Genomic DNA, 18,480 nt, shown 5'->3' with positions numbered 1-18,480 from the left:
TGTAGATTAATAGCGTTTTTACATGTGACAGGTTCCCTCCAAATTGGTAAGCATAAACCTAATGATAGATTCTCTTAAAGAACATCACTGAAAATAACCCCAAATTCTCAGCTTCAATTTTAGATTCACAATCACAAGCATCCAAATAATTGAGGCATGTGGGTTTGTTTTGCAAGACCCTAAAATCCTGGATAAACAGTAGATAAGTCGGCTGAACCCTCCAATATAGGCTGACAGCTTATTATGTATCAGAGTCTTCACTCTCACCTGGCGATCCTTTGGCCAACAGTTATTTAATGTGTATGAAGGAATTAATACTAAAATAGTCACTGAGACCATTTCTTTGCTCTGAAGGGAACATTAGGGCAATACATTATTATAATTTCCAACTATGTGAGCATTCTGACAGCAACTCACAAAATCAGCTCATGAAAAGGGAGAACTCTAAAGGCTGCTTTACACGCAGCGCTTGTGAAAGCACCCACCCCCGTCGTTTGTGCGTCACAGGCAAATCACTGCCTGTGGCACACAATATCGCTAGGACCCGTCACACATACTTACCTTACTAACGACGTCGCTGTGGCTGGCGAACAGCCTCTTTTCTAAGGGGGCGGTTCGTGCAGAGTCACAGAGATGTCACACGGCAGGCATCCAATAGAAGCGGAGGGGCGGAGAGCAGCCGCATGAAAGTCATGCCCACCTCGTTGCCGGAGGACGCAGGTATGGTGTTGTTCGCCATTCCTGGGGTGTCACACGTAGCGATGGGTGCTGCCTAAGGACAACCTGCGTCCAAAATCAGCAACGATATTTGCGAAATGGATGACTTGTCAACAAGCAACGATTTGGTGAGTATTTTGCATCATTAGCAGTCGCTCGTACGTGTCACAAGCAAGACATCGCTAACGAGGCCGGAAGTGCGTCACGAATTCCGTGACCCCAACGACATCTCGTTAGCGACGTCGTTGTGTGTAAAGCCCCCTTAAGCTTTCCTCCTAGGTGTTGCAACTTCAATGTTAAGGAGTGTATATGGAAAGTAATTCATATACTTTATATATACAGTATATATATATATATATACCCATAAACTTTTCCATAGTTTTTCACATTACACCCACAAACATATGTATTTTATTGGGATTTTATATGATATATCAACACAAAGTACTAAGTATTTGTGAGGTGTAGAGGAAATGATACCTGGTTTTCTACATATTTAAAAAATTTAACTCTGAAAATTGTGACTTGCATTTATATTCAGCCTCTTGTAGTCTGATACCCTTAAACAAAATTGTGAGTGATCAATTGCCTCCAAAAATCACCTAAATAATAAATTGAGTCTACCTGTGTGTAATTTACTCTCAGTATAACTACAGCTGTCCTGTGAAGGCCTTAGCGGTTTATGTGAGAATATTAGGGATCAGTATAATGAAAATTAAGGAAAACACCAGACAGGTCAGGGATAAAGTTGTGGGGAATAGTAAAGCAGGGTTAGGTTATGAAAAAGTATTAAAGCCCATGCTCTGAACATCTCATGGAGCACTGTTTAATACATCATCCAAAACTGGAAGGGGTATGGCACACCTGCACCATTTTGAGAAGCAGCCAAGAGGCCCATGATCAGTATGGAGGAGCTGCAGACATCTATAGCTCAGGTATTAGAATCTGTTCGTAGGCAAACTATTAGTTGTATAGACAGGTCAGATTGAGGGCGAGGCTGCATTCTAATCATTCTGCTTGAAGTGAATGCATCGCTAAAGTGGATACATATGTTGATATAACCTCCTGTGAATAGAGAACTATCTTACCACCTGCAAAAGCAAAGCACAGGAAATCATCCCCAAGGCCCAGTGCTGAAAAAATCCCATATAAGGCCTTGGTCTATATAAATAAGTACATATGGCATACTTGTAACACCTCCAAGGGAGGGAAAAAGGGAAGTCTTCAGTGTTGCTGACCTTAATAGCCACAGTATTACATGACTCAACTGTAGCAACCTTTTAATGCGTGAACAGTAGATTAGACACATTTCTAGCATCCTTAAGACACAAGAAGACCACCATGCTTTTTAGAGTAGTGACTTCACTGCCCTAAGATGAAGAACAGACGCTTAGGCTAGATCATTAAACTAAAATCAGCTGGCACAAGTTAATACAAAACACCCTACAAAAACACCCTTCAAGTATGTGCTTTCTTCCCATTTAAATACGAATAAACCTGTGAAATTTGGACAGAACACCCAGCTTGTGAAGAAGAGACATGTGGGTGTAAAGTCTGGATAGCTTTTGTAAGTAAAGTAGGCTAGAAAGCTTAGAAGAAGGTGGTGTAAAAATATAGACCTGACCTCAATACTAGCATTTCATAGTCCTGAGACTGAACACTAGATTTGGGACCCAATGAACTTTGCAACAAGCTCTTTAAATAATATGAATAAAAGAAATCCATACTTACGAACAATACATTGGTTTCCTCCTGGTAGTGTCTTCCAACCTGGGCAACAATATGAGTGAAACCGAGATCCACAAACATTTGGTCTAAATAGAATTAAAAAACACAAAATTTAGATGAGTTTGGTAAAAAATGATATGGTATTATATTATATCTAACTATTTTTATGATTCAAGAAAAACACTTCTACTTTATATTTATATGGCTTAACAAAAAAGATTGGTATTGGTATTCTGCCACAAAACTTTCCATGCCAGGAACAAAATACAGTTGTATGTTATATCGTTTCACTGTACAGTGTTTATTTCAAAGGTAGAAAAAAAAAGTTTCGCCAATATCATGAATTCATAGAGACCAGAGTCAACAGATGATGCTTCTAAATGGTATTGCATTGGAAAATTCAGTGCCCGTTAACGGACTATGTAGGCCAGTCTATAGAGCAGGAAATATGATGATGCACCAGCAATACACATACTTGATCTTATAAAGTTACCAATTCTCAATCACTTTTTTCTCATAGAAAAGCCCACCATACACAGTAAACTAATGTCGGCAGAACCAAGTGTTAACGGGTCCAGCCAACGGTCTAATGTGTATAGGAGCCCCGTACAATTAAAAGGGTGGTTCACCCATATTTTTTATTTTTTATATATCGATATTATATTGAGAAACAATGATTTCTCGAATACCTTATGTTGGCAATAGTGCCTGTGAGAGGCGCTATTGCAGATCGATGTTCTCTGCTCCGGTGACGTCATGTCAAGTTCCGAACACATCACATTCCTGCGGCTAGCCCCAGTCTTCCTGACTCACTAGGCTATGGGCGGTGTTTCACCGCTTGTCACAGCTCAGCATGTCTCCTGCTTGCAGCACTTTGCTGTGAGGGAGGAGGGAGCTGGGAGCTAATGGGCAGTGACGAGCAGTGAAACACCGCCCACAGCCCATCACTCATGGACACTGCGGCCGGCAGCGGTGTCAGGAACTTGACGTGACGTCACTGGATCCCCGAGGCCGGGGGTCACGGAGCAGGAAACAGCAGTCCGCAATAGCGCCTCTCACAGGCATTATTGCCAACAAAAGGTATTTGAGAGAATGAGAGAAACATTGTTTGTCAATATAATATTGATCTAGACAATAAGAAATATGGGTGAACCACCCGTTTAATTGTTAGGGGAATTAAGGATCTGGCATGTCCAGTTTCGGACTGCCAATCCTTTTGTTTCCCTGGAGATAAGCCACCATCAAAGTTGTCTGGAGTAACTCTCTAATAGAGAACACAGGAATTAACAGCTGTGACACAGGTGAACCATCATTCAGCCAACAGCCATCTAATGTGTACTGATTTACTGTGTTATCTCACAATTTAACACCATTGTGCTTAGAGCCTCTAGATACTTCTTTCTTTTTCCAGTGTCCTTCAAAGGGTGAAATCATATTTTTGAGAAAAAAAAGCTCTACAAATGAAAGTTTCCATGTAAGTGGGATTACTAAAGCATACATTTTGTTTCAACAAGGTATAATTAGTGAACAATGAAGTAGGCAGGCAACAAAAACTACTGTTCACTTTTCTTAGGCTATGTTCACACAGGACATTTTTGCAGCGTTTTTTTCCTGACCAAAACCTGATCTTGTGGCAGGATGTCTCCTGAGAGTCATCTGGGGTTTTGGTGTGGTTTTTGTGGCGTTTTTGTGGCGTTTTTACAGCGTTTTTTCTGTGATTTCAAGACCAGCAAGGGTTCAAGAGTACCCGAGTGCTGGACTGGATCCGGCACTCGAGTAGTAAAAAGAAAAGGTAGAAAGAAAAAAAAAAAAAGTAAAGCAAGCGCTCTATACTTACCAGTCTCTAGTAGGTGCTAGAGTGTATGGAGTTGTTACAGGTATGGCGTCATTCAACAGGCCCCACATGGCGGGCAGGGGGGTGAAGCATGATTGTGGTGAAAGGGAGAAAACATCTCCAAGCTCACTAATCAAGCCGGTCACGCACACTAACCAAGCTGGTCACACCCACTAAACTGGAAGGAGCCCATACATTCTAGGCTCCACTGTACCTGCTCCCATGGCCCCTCCTACTGCCACTCATTAGTCTCATGCATATTCACTGCTTCCCCCCCCCCACTGGAGTTTGCGGGTCTATAATACAGTAAAAAATAAATAAAAAAATGAGGTAGGGTCCCCTCATATTATGATACCCAGCACAGATAAAGCCTACGGCTACAGGCTGCAGTCCACAGCTGTGTGCTTACCTTGGCTGTGTATCAAAATAAGAAGGACCTCATACTGCTTTTTAATTATTTAAATAAATAAATAATTTAAAAAAAACAGCGTGCAGTCCCCCTAAATTTGATACCCCACCAAGATAAAGCCCACAGCTGAGGGCTGTTATTCTCAGGCTGGAGATACCTAGCCTAAAAATATCACCCTGCAGCCGCCCAGGATTGATGCATCCATTAGATGCGGCAATCCCATCACTTTACCCAGCTCTTCCTGAATTGCCCTAGTGCAGTAGCAATCGGGGTAATATCAGGGGTTAATCGCAGCTCATAGCTGTGACTAAGCCCTAGATTGATAATGGCAGCTGTCTATAAGACACCCCCATCACCAATCTGTAATAAGTGAAAAGAAATAAACACAAACACAGAAAAAATCCTTTATTGGAAATAAAATACAAAAAGCCCCCTCTTTCACCACTTTATTAACCCCATAATCACCTCTGCAGGTCTGAAGTAATCTACATGAGGTCCCACGGCAATTCAGTGCTGCTACATCTGAAGCTCACAGCAAGTGCCATAGAACTGTACTGCCCAATGTGAGCTCCAGAGAATGAATGAATCGCGCGATCAGCGGTCACTTCACTCAGGTGATTTCCGGTCACAGCTGGCGATATCTGTGACCGCAAATAGCCTGAGTGATGTCACTGCTGAATGCGCGGCTCACTCATTCTCTGTATAGACCCGCAGATTGGGCCTGTGATTGGTTGCAGTCAGATGCTGGGGGCACGTCTGACTGCAACCAATCACAGATGACAGCAGTGAATATGTAATGAGCAGGGAAGTGGAGGAGCCGTGGGAGCATACAGCAGCACCGGTGATTTGATAAATATAGCACTCTGCTCCAATCCCCTTATCTCCACCACCATTTTTAAGTCCCCGTCAGATACCCTTGTTCAATTCAGGGCCTAACCGGGGTTTTTATTAACCCAGTTAGACCCACCGATCCAGGGTATCTGCGAGTATACCCATCACTAGGGTGAAAAGCTGTAGCAAAAGCGCTGAAAAGAATTGGCATGTTTATTCTTTTCATAACGCAGTAAAACTGGTGGTGTTTCACAAAACCGTCAGGAAAAATCCTGCCGTGTTTGTGTGTGTTTGCATGAGATTTCAGAAATCTCATAGACTTTGCAGGGACTGTAAAAAGCAGCAATTTATTAGCATGGATTTTCATAAAACCAAAGCAAATCCATAGCAAAAAAATGCTGCAAAAACTCCCAGTGTGAACATAGCCATATGTGTCATGAACGCCAGGATAAAGTGATCCAAGAGTCTAACCAAAATAGAAGACAGATGTCACTGCCTGATATATTTGACGACCTGCATTCCCTACAAAATTCAAATGCATTTCATCACTATATACCTCCATAAATCATCGAGGGCTCATCAGAGTTCTGACCAAACTAGTTGCATTAGTGCTAACATTTGGTAGCATCTGTTGGCATATCTGGCAGCAGTGTGTGGCAGGTAAACATTTAATCAAGAATAAGTTCTCCTGCATTCTAGTGCAATCCTCGGTGAAAGTCAATCACTGGCTTTTAATGTAGGCTCATGGACAGAGCACATCAATGGAGGTCCCAACCTCACATATGACACAACGAAAGCTAATCTGGGTCACGAGAGGTAGGTTTCCACCTACTATGAACGAGAAATGACACTACTCAACTTTACCACCAATTTTCCTACAGGTAAACTACATATGATAACACCATCCAAACAACGGCAGCTCTAACCCAAACCACAAGTGGAAGGTAACATGATACTGCAGCTTCTGCTCATTTTGTAGCTTCTTGTTTCTTGTTTCAGGTTGAAAAAATGCATGAAAGGGAACCAATCACCAGGATTTTCGTATACTTTGCTCAGGGCAGATCAAAGTGCACCTGCATAGGACCTCAATGCCGGCAATTGTGGATGACGTAGGAGGCGTCATGCACCCTGGCTTCAGAAGAAGGGTGACAAAGAGGGCTGAAAGAGGAGGCACCGGAACCAGAGAACGAAGACAACCATATGACCCAACTCCACTGCAGCGACTGTTTAGGTAAGTATTATAAAGTGATTTTTACATTCTACATAGCGGCCTAGGCTCTTATATACAGCATGTTAGAATGCTGTATATAAGAGCCCACTGGTGGTGGACGCAGGTCATAGGCCCCAAAACTGGTGAGAGGTTACCTTTAAGTACTTTGTCATGCCTAGAGCACTTAAAGACACTCTTGGTGTTAAATGCATCCTTAGCGCCTCCTGCTCTATAAGTAGTAGCTTAATGTGACTGCAATGTCAGGCGCCAGCAAGGAAATCTATGACATAAGATGATCACTGCTATCTTCACTTTTGCGCACTACGTAAGCTGGCTAAGGGCACGAGCTTTAGCGTTCTACTGCACATGCACCACCCAGATATGCTGTACACCCAGACAAACCAGGCATCCTCATTGCTTTTCTTACATAGCATGCTGAAGCCAGTGACCTTAGCAGGGCACCATAATGTATTGAACTGAGGAAAGAGGTGATCCATGCAGGCGCTCAATTTTCTTGCCAGAGCCTGATGTCACAGAGACATTGAGCTATCACTCAGAGAGAAGCATGTGCTCTAGATGGAAATAACTTCAGGAGGCAGAGTTTTAAGTGCTCCAGGAGTGATAAAGAAAAACCTAAGAAAAGAGCCGGAGCATAAGTATAATATACATGCAATGTGCAAGAGCACGTTCACACCTTGTCTTTTTATCATGCAAAACCCAAGACAAAACCTAAATGAGTATGTAACCTGTAGTAAGTAATTAAGTAAGTAAATAGTAATAGTATATGTAGTTTCCTTTACTTTGTAAAACCCGGGCATGGCTCCCCTTTTTTCCTGGCATTTCATCTATAAAGCTTCCCACGGGAAGGTGTCTGAACAGTTGGGGCCTAGGTCCTGGTCTGCCCACATCTATATTGAGATCGGCTGACACATGGTGAGATTTTAATACTAGAGAATGATAAGACTATCTCAATTGGGTACACCTTGTCATGGTGGGATGGCTTTTATGCTTTTTTAAAATCAAAATAGTGGTAATTACACTATGTAATTTTCATGTATAACACAATATACATAATAGTCATTACATTTGTGCTCCCTCATCACTATTTGGCACCCTTGAAATTGTTCCAGAATATGAAGTATTTCGGCCAGAAAATTATTGGAATTACCGGTTTTGTTATACACATGTTTATTTCCTTTGTGTGTGTGTAAACATCACCAAAAATTTGAGGATAAAAAGGCAAAATGGACATACTTTCACACAAAGCTACAAAAATGGGCTGTAAAAAATTGTTGTCAGCCTCAAGTTAATATTTGGTTGCACATCCTTTGAATAAATTAATGCAGTCAGTTTCTTCCTATAACCATCAACAGGCTTCTTCTAACTTTCAACTGGAATTTTGTACTCTTCTTTTGCAAACAGCTCCAGGTCTCTCATATTATAAGGTGCCTTCTCCCAAGAGCAATTTTAAGATCTCTTCACATTTATTTAATGGGATTTAGATCCAGACACATTACTGTCACTTCAGAACTCTCCAGAGCTTTGTTTCAATCCATTTCTGGAGGCTTCTTGAAGTATGTTTGGAGTCATTGTCCTGTTTGAAGACCCATGGCCTAGGATGCAAACCCAGTTTTCTGACACTGGGCACTACATTGAGACTCAAAATCCTTTGAAAATCTTCAGATTTCATGAAGCCTTGTACACAGGCAAGGCACCTAGTGCCAGAGGCAGCAAAACAGCCCAAAACATCTTTGAGCCTTGATCATATTTGATTGTAGGTACTGTGTTTTTTAAACTAAGCACTAGGTCTTATTTTCGGGGGATGGCTTATTCTCAGGGAGACATTGTTGGGGGTAAGTTTAACCCCCAAAAAATGCATACTCACCAGACCCTCGGGTGTCTGTGTGGCTCTCAGGTCCTCCTGTGATCTCCGGCGAGTGCTCCCAACAGGTATGCTGCACGCTGTTCCACCCTGCTTCTGGCTGACACTAACACATCAGATCGCATACACACACACACACTCTCTGCTCTTGTCTCTATGATGTGTTCCACCGCTGGGTCTTCCTTGCGTTCCATCGGCAGATCTTGGAGCTCCACTGCACAGCATCACAGTTCCTTATGCTGCCAAGAAGCAATCGATATTGCTGGATGTGGTGAGTGTGTGAGTGTGATCTGATGTGTGTACGATCCGCCATAGGTCTGTGATGCGTTCCACTGCTACTGGTCAGCGTCTGGTGAGTATGATCGGTCTTCTCTCTTCTGTCTTCTCTCTTTTGTGGGTGTCTGCTTTCTATAATGAAGTGTCCTGCCGTATTCTATATCTTTTTCAGCTGCAGGGCCACTTTATTAGTGAACCGCGACTATGGTTTATTTTCGAGGGATGTCTTCTATTTAAGCCTTGCTGAAAATTCCTACTAGACCTTATTTTCGGGGATGTCTTATTTTCGGGGAAACACTGTAGGCTTCGTTCTGTTTTCGGTAAACACTAGATTGATATTTTTTTACCAAAAAACTCTATCTTGGTCTCATCTGTCCACAAGATGCTTTAAGAAGGATTTTGGCTAACTCACGTACATTTTGTTAAACTGCAGTATAGCTTTTATATATCTCTGTGTCAGCAGTGGCGTCATCCAGGGTCTCCTGCCACAGCATTTTATTTTATTAAGATGTCGATGGATGCACCCTGAGTCTGCAAGACAGCTTGAATTTCTTTGTAACTTGATTTATGCAGATTTTCCACCATCTAAACTATCCTGCGTTGTAAGCTTTCATCAATTTTTCTCTGCTGTCCATGTCCAGGAAGATTAGCTACAGGCAGTGGGTTGTAAAGTTATTATATTACACAACATGGACAAAGGAACATCAAGATCTCTGGAGATGGACTTGTAACCTTGAGCTTGTTGACATTTTTTTACACTTTTGGTTCTCAAGTCTTCAGACAGTTCTCTTCTCTATCTGTCTCCATGCTTAGTGTGGCACACACAGACACACACTGCAAAGATTGAGTCAACTTTTCCCCTTTTTTATCTGGTTTCAGGTGTGCTTTTCATATTGCCCCCAACTGTTACTTGCCACAGGTGAATTTGAAGGCGCATCACATACTTGAAACAAAGATGATTACTCACAAATTTGGAAAGGTGCCAACAATTATGTCCTTCAATTTTGGGGGTTTTATGTTAAATTATGTCTAATTTGCCTTTTTTTCTCTGATTTTTTTTCTCTGTCGTTCCAATACACACAAGGTAATAAACGTATATGACAAAATATGTATATGCAAACATTTTCTGGGAGAGATTAAATTTGCTTTTGATATATAATTCTGAGAAAAAAAAATTGATAGGAACGGAGCACAAATGTCTGGTAGATGTGCTATTCCTAGTGGTTGGACATGAATTTGTCATACATTTATGACATCCCTTGTCTGTATGCCATGAATGTAAAAGATTGGAATAATTCTTTAAATACATATTAAGCAAAAAAATATTGAAATGAATGTCCCAACCATTCTTCATATACAATTTTGTGATAAAAAATGGACTTAAGCAGCATTGACTACTTCAAAAATTGAAGAATTTACTAAGTGGGTACAAAAATAGGTACGCAGCTTTTACTAAATATACTTTTATTATAAGAAGGAGAATGTAACATCTGGTGGCTATTATAGAAATTAAGAGTTTGGTGACTTTTCTTTTTTTTTTCTTTGAAGGCGTCTAATCTACCAGGAGAATGTGGAGCTGAAATCCATTATCATGAGATCACATAACCATAATCCTCAAGGTTGAGAAATAATAGGGTCAAGGAAAGAGTAGGATTAATATTTCTCTGCTGACCTTTAACTCCTTTATGGCAGAATTCATCCATACGTAAATGATGAATAGATATTTTCACAAGCCACCACAAGGGACATGTACGGTAGGTTACTTCAAATTTGATTATGTACACTGATGTATGACTTCTATAGGGCCATTTTGTACCTATAGGTACACAGGGTATTCAAAGGGGTACGCCATAGCTACACCATGTGCCATCCAATGCAATATATCTTTAAATTAAACAACATACTATGGCACAAGAAATGTCTATGGTTCCAATGTGCAAATCCTTAGTCTGATACAGTATTATTTTGCAGCAAAATAACTTTTAATTGCCTATTTAGGCTAATATCGCTATTTTCATACTCACCTTTGACCTGTAAACATACCTATATATTGTAATGTAATGTAAAGACTTTGTAAATGAGAAAATCTGTTTTAAGAAGTAATTATATTTTCACATATGGTTTCTCAGAAATTGGGAATTTCCAGATTAATGTTTGTGGTTTAGAACCACAATGTTTATTCTGGTTTTCTTCAAAAAGCAGCTGTAAGAAAAACATACACAGGCGCTCATTGCAATCAATGAGCATCATTGTTTTCCTAGTGGAGGTCCCCCTACAAAATAAATATACTTTTAAAATCTATCGAAAAGGGGGCTGCAAAAATGGTGCCACTTTTGTAGAAAAGAGACCTTCCATCCCGGGATTGAAAAATTGTTATACATTTTTACTGTATAGTCACCCTCTTTGGTGCCGTTCGTTTGCCTCCCTGCTGCTTCATCTGCACAGGTCAACCTTCCATTCCTCCTGCTTCCAAAATACCCATCAAAGTGGCATAGAGAGCACAGTGGTAGGCCATGGTTTAAACTTACTTGAGGGTACCCTTTGTACCACTGTGGTGCCTATCTTGGAGGCATGAGATACAGAACACAGATCTGAGCATTGACGGTAGTGGGAGGCAAAAGGAAAACACCAGTTTAGGTGACTATACATAAGCCACAGGGTCGCTCTAATAAAATCAATTTAAGAAAATAAAGATTTATCAACTTTGCGCCAGTGTCTTTGCATTTCCGTTGCATTACTGTGCAATCTAAGGCCCCTGTCACATGCCCGTGCCTCCGGTACGTATATGGGCAGTTTTCTCACATACCGGAGACACAGGCACACGTTGACATATGTTTTCCTATAGTTTCGGGCACACGTAAGTATTTTTGCACGGAACGTGTGTCCGTTCCATACTTACGTATGCCCGTGTGCTCCACACGCCGACATGTCTGTTTTTCTCCGGCATCACGGGTGTCACACGTAACACACACGGACCACACAGATGTGTTCCGTGTGACACGCACCGGAGAAAAGACATGTGTGTTTAAAAAAAAAAAAAAAAAACCTTTACTCACCTTCTCCAGCTCTCCTGTCTCTGCCGCTGCTGTCACTTGCTGCTGACCGCCGCTCATTATGCTCATTTAATATTCACTTCACTGCGGCCGTAAGCAGCAGCAGCAGCGGGGAGTTGGCAGGGCTGGAAACCGAAGATCAGCACCACGGACAGCGATGCCAGGGACAGGTGAGTAGAAAGTTCCCGTTCTCCGAGTATTATCACGGATAACACACGGAGAACACACGTGTGCCCCACACACAGCTCACCGAGGACAATCCGCATCTTTGACACGTCCGTGAAGCACGTGCGTGATTTTCACGGGCGTGTGATAGAGGCCTAAAGCAATATTTTTTTTATGGAAGTGTTTAGTTGAACTCTCTATGTTAAGATTAATTAATGGCTTACACATAATCCATTGATAATGATGGGTATGTTTTATCTATATTTAATTGTTAGCTTTTGATATAATCCTGTCTCTTATGAGAGACAGGATTATATCAAAGAGATCCACTAAAAAATATTTTTTGAGTAGCAGGAAGTGTAAAAGTGCCCATCCAAATTGGAGTACAGTCGAGTGGCCCTGCTCCTGTCAACTAGACTGGCCGACTATCGAATCTGCCTCCATACTCTCCCATGAAAACATCTACTGAATCTCAAAGACCAGTCTTTGCTCTGAGGAAGATAAGTCATTTCCAGAGGAGTCATTCAGCGACTAACTCCACACTAACTATTGAAAACACACATGCTTGGGAGAATTAAGCAAATCTTTTGAAATCCAATTCAGGGATTGAGAAAAACTAGTGCAATAGGGCCTGATCTGTGGTGGAAAAAGGTGAAAACCTGCTGCATGGTTTTGCTCACCTGGGGAGGTTGTGTCAGACTTAACGACTGGAGAAAGCCTTGAATTAGACAGCTGCTACAGTCCCCGTATTGAAGATACTTTTTTCAGCCGATGGAATAGATAGGGTTAAGGCCACGCTGCTGTGCATGAAGAATGAATGCTGAATTTTTTGATATGAGATGTACCTGATGAAGGAGTTTCATTCTGAAACACGTAGATTAAAGTAACATATCAAGTTATCCAGCATTCATTCTCCATGCACAGCAGCACGGCTTTAACCCTTTCCATTACTTCAGCTGAAATTCGATTCAGGCAGGGATTCTCAACTCAAGGGTGAGAATTGATTCATATAAAATAAACTAGGTGCAAATCGAACAAGTTGGGAAGGGGTTAAAAAAAGTTTTATACTCTCCTCAGCCCTCCCAGTGTCCTGCCACTGCTGCCACTCACAATCTGGTCTTCCAATCAACTCCTCTCTCCTTTTTCTGGGTCTTCAGATGGACAGCCCCATTTACCAGGGCCCTCTTTGTCAGGTTATGTGTGAAGCACATCAAATCAATGAAGTTGACGTGTCATTTTGGCACCTATTCAGTGGTGGCATGAGCTTGAAGTCCCAGAATGACTAGAAAAAAAACATGATTGGAGGACAGAACGAGGAGCCAAGGTGATGAGATGGGTATGGCGAGGGCTGAAGAGAGGTGAGTATATCATTTTATTGTTTATTTTTTGTTATCCTCATTCCCAGCCCTCAGAAGCCAGCAAAAGGTTGGTCGCCATTTAATTAGTTCGGTAAAAAAAGGATTTCTAGCTAACCAGCAATTGGGGGACTTATCAGCAAGACCAGCCTAACAAGTTGAAAAGCACCCGTTTACTCATTATCTAGTTAGAATCTAAACTTACAGTAAGGCCAAATTGTTCACATAGTTATACAAAGAGACAAAACAAAAATCTTACAGATAAGTACAAATTGCAACCATAGATATACATCTAGAAGCAGATTGTAATTGCTGATGGACAGAAAAATTGAATCGTATAATATGTTGTTTTCGCAAACCCTTCACGGGTTTTGTATTAGACCACCAAGAAGTCGTTTTACATGTTTGGACATCACCAAAGTATTTTAACATTTGGGGAGAGAAGGTAACAATTTGTATATAACACAAAAGCTCCATATAAGTTTTTAGCTGTCCAACACATCTGACATTCGTAATGCTTATGGTCATCATAGTAATCCTGTTGTACCAAAATTGCATTGCATTTTCCTCTGTCCCCAAACTATAGCTCTATGTAGGACTATAGCTCTATGTATTCCATATACGAAGATGTATTATACCTATATTATATCTGTCAGGTATATTACACCTGACCTATTGTCAGAAAGAGACAGCACTTCAAGTTTAATGCAAAAAGATGTAACAGTCCAACATGCGACGCTTTGGCTACAACATAAGCATCTTGAGAATGGAAAATGTTATAGCTGGCACATTGAATGTTAGACTAGTACACATTTTACAATAAACTTGGACTGATGCCTTCTTCCAACATTTCTGCTCTTGCATAGTGGTCTGTCTGGGGTTATCCACTACGAGGCGTGCACCCTGATTAATGCTTCACAAGCCATGAAGTTTGAGAATAGTTTTACAGTGTACATTTTGGGGTAACTATGTATATATCCATATATATCCCCATCCGTGTGATTACAGCAATACCAAACGTCCAGTTTTTATATTATTTTAGTGTTGAAAAAAAAAAGAAGTTTGCAAAATGTTGGGGGGGGGGGGGGGTTGGAAGGGAAGGGGGAATTGTGCTGCCATTTTCAAAGACCTGTATCATTTACATTTTCTGGTTATTGGAGCATTGTGATGGCTTATTTTTTAAGATGATACACCATTTTTATTGATACCATTACGGGATAGATTTGATGGTTTGGTCGCTGGTTATAGCAATTTTTTGTGTATTGCAATGAACAAAAAACATAATTTGGCGTTCTTGTATTTTTTTTTATTTACAATGTTTAACGATCGAGTTAATTATTTTTCTATTTTGATAGATTGGACTTTTCTGACTGTGGTAATATGATACCACTTATGTGTATTGTTTTACTTTGTTATTATCTTTATTTTTAATGAGGCAAAAGAGAGGTGATTTAAACTTTTATGTTTGTTTTTTTAAATATTTTGATATTTTTAATTTTTTTTACTTTTTACTGTTCTTAATACTTCGCTTAGGGGACTTGAAGCTATGATCATCTGACCGCTTGTGCTATATAGAGCAATGCCATAGTATTCTTGTATATAGTGAAAATCACAGTCTCCTTTGAAGCCCGGCCACAGGCAGCAGACCTCCTGCTGTCAAAACAACCCATCGGCGACCCACAATCAAAATGGCACGCCCCCATGCATGTGTAAAATACCACTGTCAGAGTTTAACAGCGGGATCAATAGATTAGCAATGACGCGCTCTGCTCTATCCAAGCTAGTTAGAGGCAGGTCCTGGCTGTAATACGCAGCCTCTAGCTGTAGAGTATGGGGTGGGGTCACCCTGTGAGCCCACCCTATACACACGCTTTCGACTTGTGCCATATATCTATGGCAAGTGTTCTGAAGGGGTTAAAAACAGAGTTGTGAAAGTGCAGACAACCAAATCCAATAAGCTCAACAAGTCAGCAGAAAGAAAAGAACTATGCAGCACTCATCTTAAACATCTATGTGACAATGACATGGATTTTCAAAGCAAGTACACCGCCTCATCGGGTCTAAGAGATCTTTTTAATAATATTTGCAGTTTGTATAGTGAAATCTAGTGATATATTTGCTTTCAATTTAGTCACATCAAAGTAGCTACAGGAATGCATTCCTTTGACTATGTGCAGCCGTGAAACCCGCTAACGTAGTAAAACGCATAAATCAGCCTTGAAATGTTTTACAAGCCTTGTATACATGTTAGCAACTTGATATTTCAATCTTATTTATATATGTGATGTTAAATACTTTTATGTCAAAAAAGACAAAACTATAACAGTTGTAATATCTTTATTGGCTAACCATAAAAATTCTATTTGCAAGTTATTAAAGCACACCGGCCCTTCCAATGACAACTTTCTATTGTCATTTTTCTGGTTAGTCAATAAAGGTATCACACTTATATAACTCCTTTCTGTTTTTTACATCCGTGCATAGATTTTTATGGCTAACATGGTAACATACTATTTTTTTCAGTAAATATTATTTATAAAACTCTTATTTTACATGTATCTACATAGTTTTAAGTAGTATATAAACTCTGTTATTTGTCCCAGAAATTTAGGAAAAAATTGAGAACTGGATGTTTGAAATTGGAGGTGTGTCCCTGCACGCTGGCCAATCAGTGCTGGCAGTTTCTGTTTCAGTAGAGACACACCCATTTGACACCTAGAAAAACACCCAGTTGTCAAATTATTAATAAATCTCTTGGAGGAAGGAAAGAGGGATTGCACAATGCAGAGTTCTAAAGGGCACGTTACACGCTAGGATTTATCAAACGATATGTCGTCGGGGTCACGTCGTTAGTGACGCACATCCGGTCTCGTTTGACATATCGTAGCGTGTAACACAAATGAGCGACTGTGAACGAGCAAAAATACTCACCTTATCGTTGCTCGTTGACACGTCGCTCGTTTTCAAAAAATCGAACGTCCTTCTGTGCTCCGGTTGTTCATCGTTCCCGAGGTAGCACACGTCTCTCCTTGTGACACCCTGGGGAACGATGAACTGCAGCTTACCTGCTGCCACCGGCAATGCGGAAGGAAGGAGGTGGGCGGGATGTTTACGTCCCGCTCATCTCCGCCCCTCCGATTCTATTGGCCGGCCGCTTTGTGATGTCGCTGTGACGCTGTACGTCCCTCCCTCTTCAGTTAGAGGATGTTCGCTGCCCACAGCAAGGTTGTTTAAAAGGTAAGTCCATGTGACGGGGGTTATCGAGTTTGTGCGACACGGGCAAGAAATTGCCCGTGCTGCACAAACGATGGGGGCGGGTGCGATCGCACATGCGATGGCACGAGATATCGACGCGTGTAAAGCAGCCTTAAGGAACGATGGTCCAGAATAGTTTTATTTCCATGGGGAGTACAATTTATGCACTAAAACAAACGTCCGTAGAGTTGACAGGTGCTCTTTAAAAACAGTAGACGCTTGCACAAAGTGGGGACTGATCAGCTGTAAATAGTCCCATCGCTGAAATTTTGAGTTTCATATTCCTATTGCATACTTCTAGCAAAAAAAAATCAACTGGTAATCTGCATCTATATAAGCACATGGTCTTAGGGCAAGTACTACTTAAAGTGTAACTATAGCTTTGTAAAAGGTTTTGTTTTATAGGTGGTGCATATTGTTGCTAATTGGTGGGTGTCTGGGATCTGTCTGGTTGGTCAAAGCCCCTCTCTGAAGTGTGGAGCTCCTGTATGAACTAGTGTATGTGCACATAGTGGTGTAAAGGCTCAAAACTAAGCCTATAGCGGGCTTTACACGCTACGAAATCGTTAATGAATTATCGTCGAGGTCACATTGTTTGTGACACACATCCGGTGTTATTAACGATATTGCAGCGTGTGACACTTATGTGTGACCTTAAACAATCGCCAAAGCGGCCAAAATCGTTTGCCGCGGAGAGGTCGTCCTAAAACAAAAAATCGTTTTCCTCTCATTAGCGATGTTGTTCCTCATTCCTGCGGCACTACACATCGCTGTGTGTGACACTGCAGGAGCAACGAATATCTCCTTACCTGCGTCCACCGCCAATGCGGAAGGAAGGAGGTGGGCGGGATGTTTACGTCCCGCTCATCTCCGCCCCTCTGCTTCTATTGGCTAACTGCTGTGTGACGTCGCTGTGACGCCGCATGACCCGCCCCCTTAGGAAGGAGGCAGGTCACCGGCCAGAGCGACGTTGCAGGACAGGTAAGTCCGTGTGACGGGGATAAGCGAGGTTGTGCGCGACGGGCAGCGATATGCCCATATCGCACAACCGACGGGGGCGGGTACGATCGCAGCGTGTAAAGCCCGCTTATGGCTCTTTACTTTCATTATTAGGCCTCACTCAGAAGTTCTTTCTACGTTTTTTACGGATACCAGCTGCACCTGTGATAATCTATGTGGCCATTCAAGTGTCCGTTATTTTTTGCAGACTGTGCAATCCAAGGAAAATGGCTGAGATTTGTCCTATTTTGATCCCAATGTCCAATCAAAATTGGACACCGCACTTGGATGTCATTTTCATGGACTGTCAAAATGGAGGAGGTAGAGATATTTTTTTTCTCATCAGTGAAAAAAACTGATAAAACTCTGATGAAAATCACTGATAATTTTGGTCAATTGCACAATTTTGCTACGTTTTTAATGCGTTTTTGATGTAGATTTTTCCCATTCATTAGAACAGCTAAAATCCCAAAGAAATATGCTGAAAGAATTGACTTGCTGAAGATTTAAATCTCCACCAAATCTGCAAGGAGAAGATAATAAACTTCAGGATTCTCATTGACTTTGCTGGAATCAGGAAACCCTTCAGGTTTTATGAAAAATCTGCACTCAAAAACGCATCAAAAAGATCAATAAAAACAAAACATGTGTACATAGTGTGACGCCCCTGGACTAGTCAGGTCGTCACAGGGTACTGCACGCTCTTTATTTCCCAGTGCAGGACTCAACCCCCCATGGTTCTGGGTTCCCAACTTGCAGTACTGCC

At 41.3% G+C, this 18,480-nt stretch overlaps 1 protein-coding gene across 1 annotated transcript in view; it reads right to left on the bottom strand.

The window, feature by feature from the left end:
• The window catches only part of LOC142314091 (fibrillin-2-like), a 272,627-nt gene that overhangs the window by 211,079 nt on the left and 43,068 nt on the right, over positions 1-18,480 (bottom strand). Inside the window, exon 2 of the mRNA XM_075352444.1 lies at positions 2,449-2,531. Within this exon, the coding sequence (XP_075208559.1) occupies positions 2,449-2,531 (83 nt within the window). The remainder of the gene's footprint in view (positions 1-2,448; positions 2,532-18,480) is intronic.

This window comes from Anomaloglossus baeobatrachus, chromosome 1 (genome assembly GCF_048569485.1).
Source record: "Anomaloglossus baeobatrachus isolate aAnoBae1 chromosome 1, aAnoBae1.hap1, whole genome shotgun sequence".
In the NCBI taxonomy this organism is placed as follows: Eukaryota; Metazoa; Chordata; class Amphibia; order Anura; family Aromobatidae; genus Anomaloglossus; species Anomaloglossus baeobatrachus.
The sequence above is the reverse complement of the archived record's forward strand: the minus strand, read 5'-3'. Positions and strand labels throughout refer to the sequence as shown.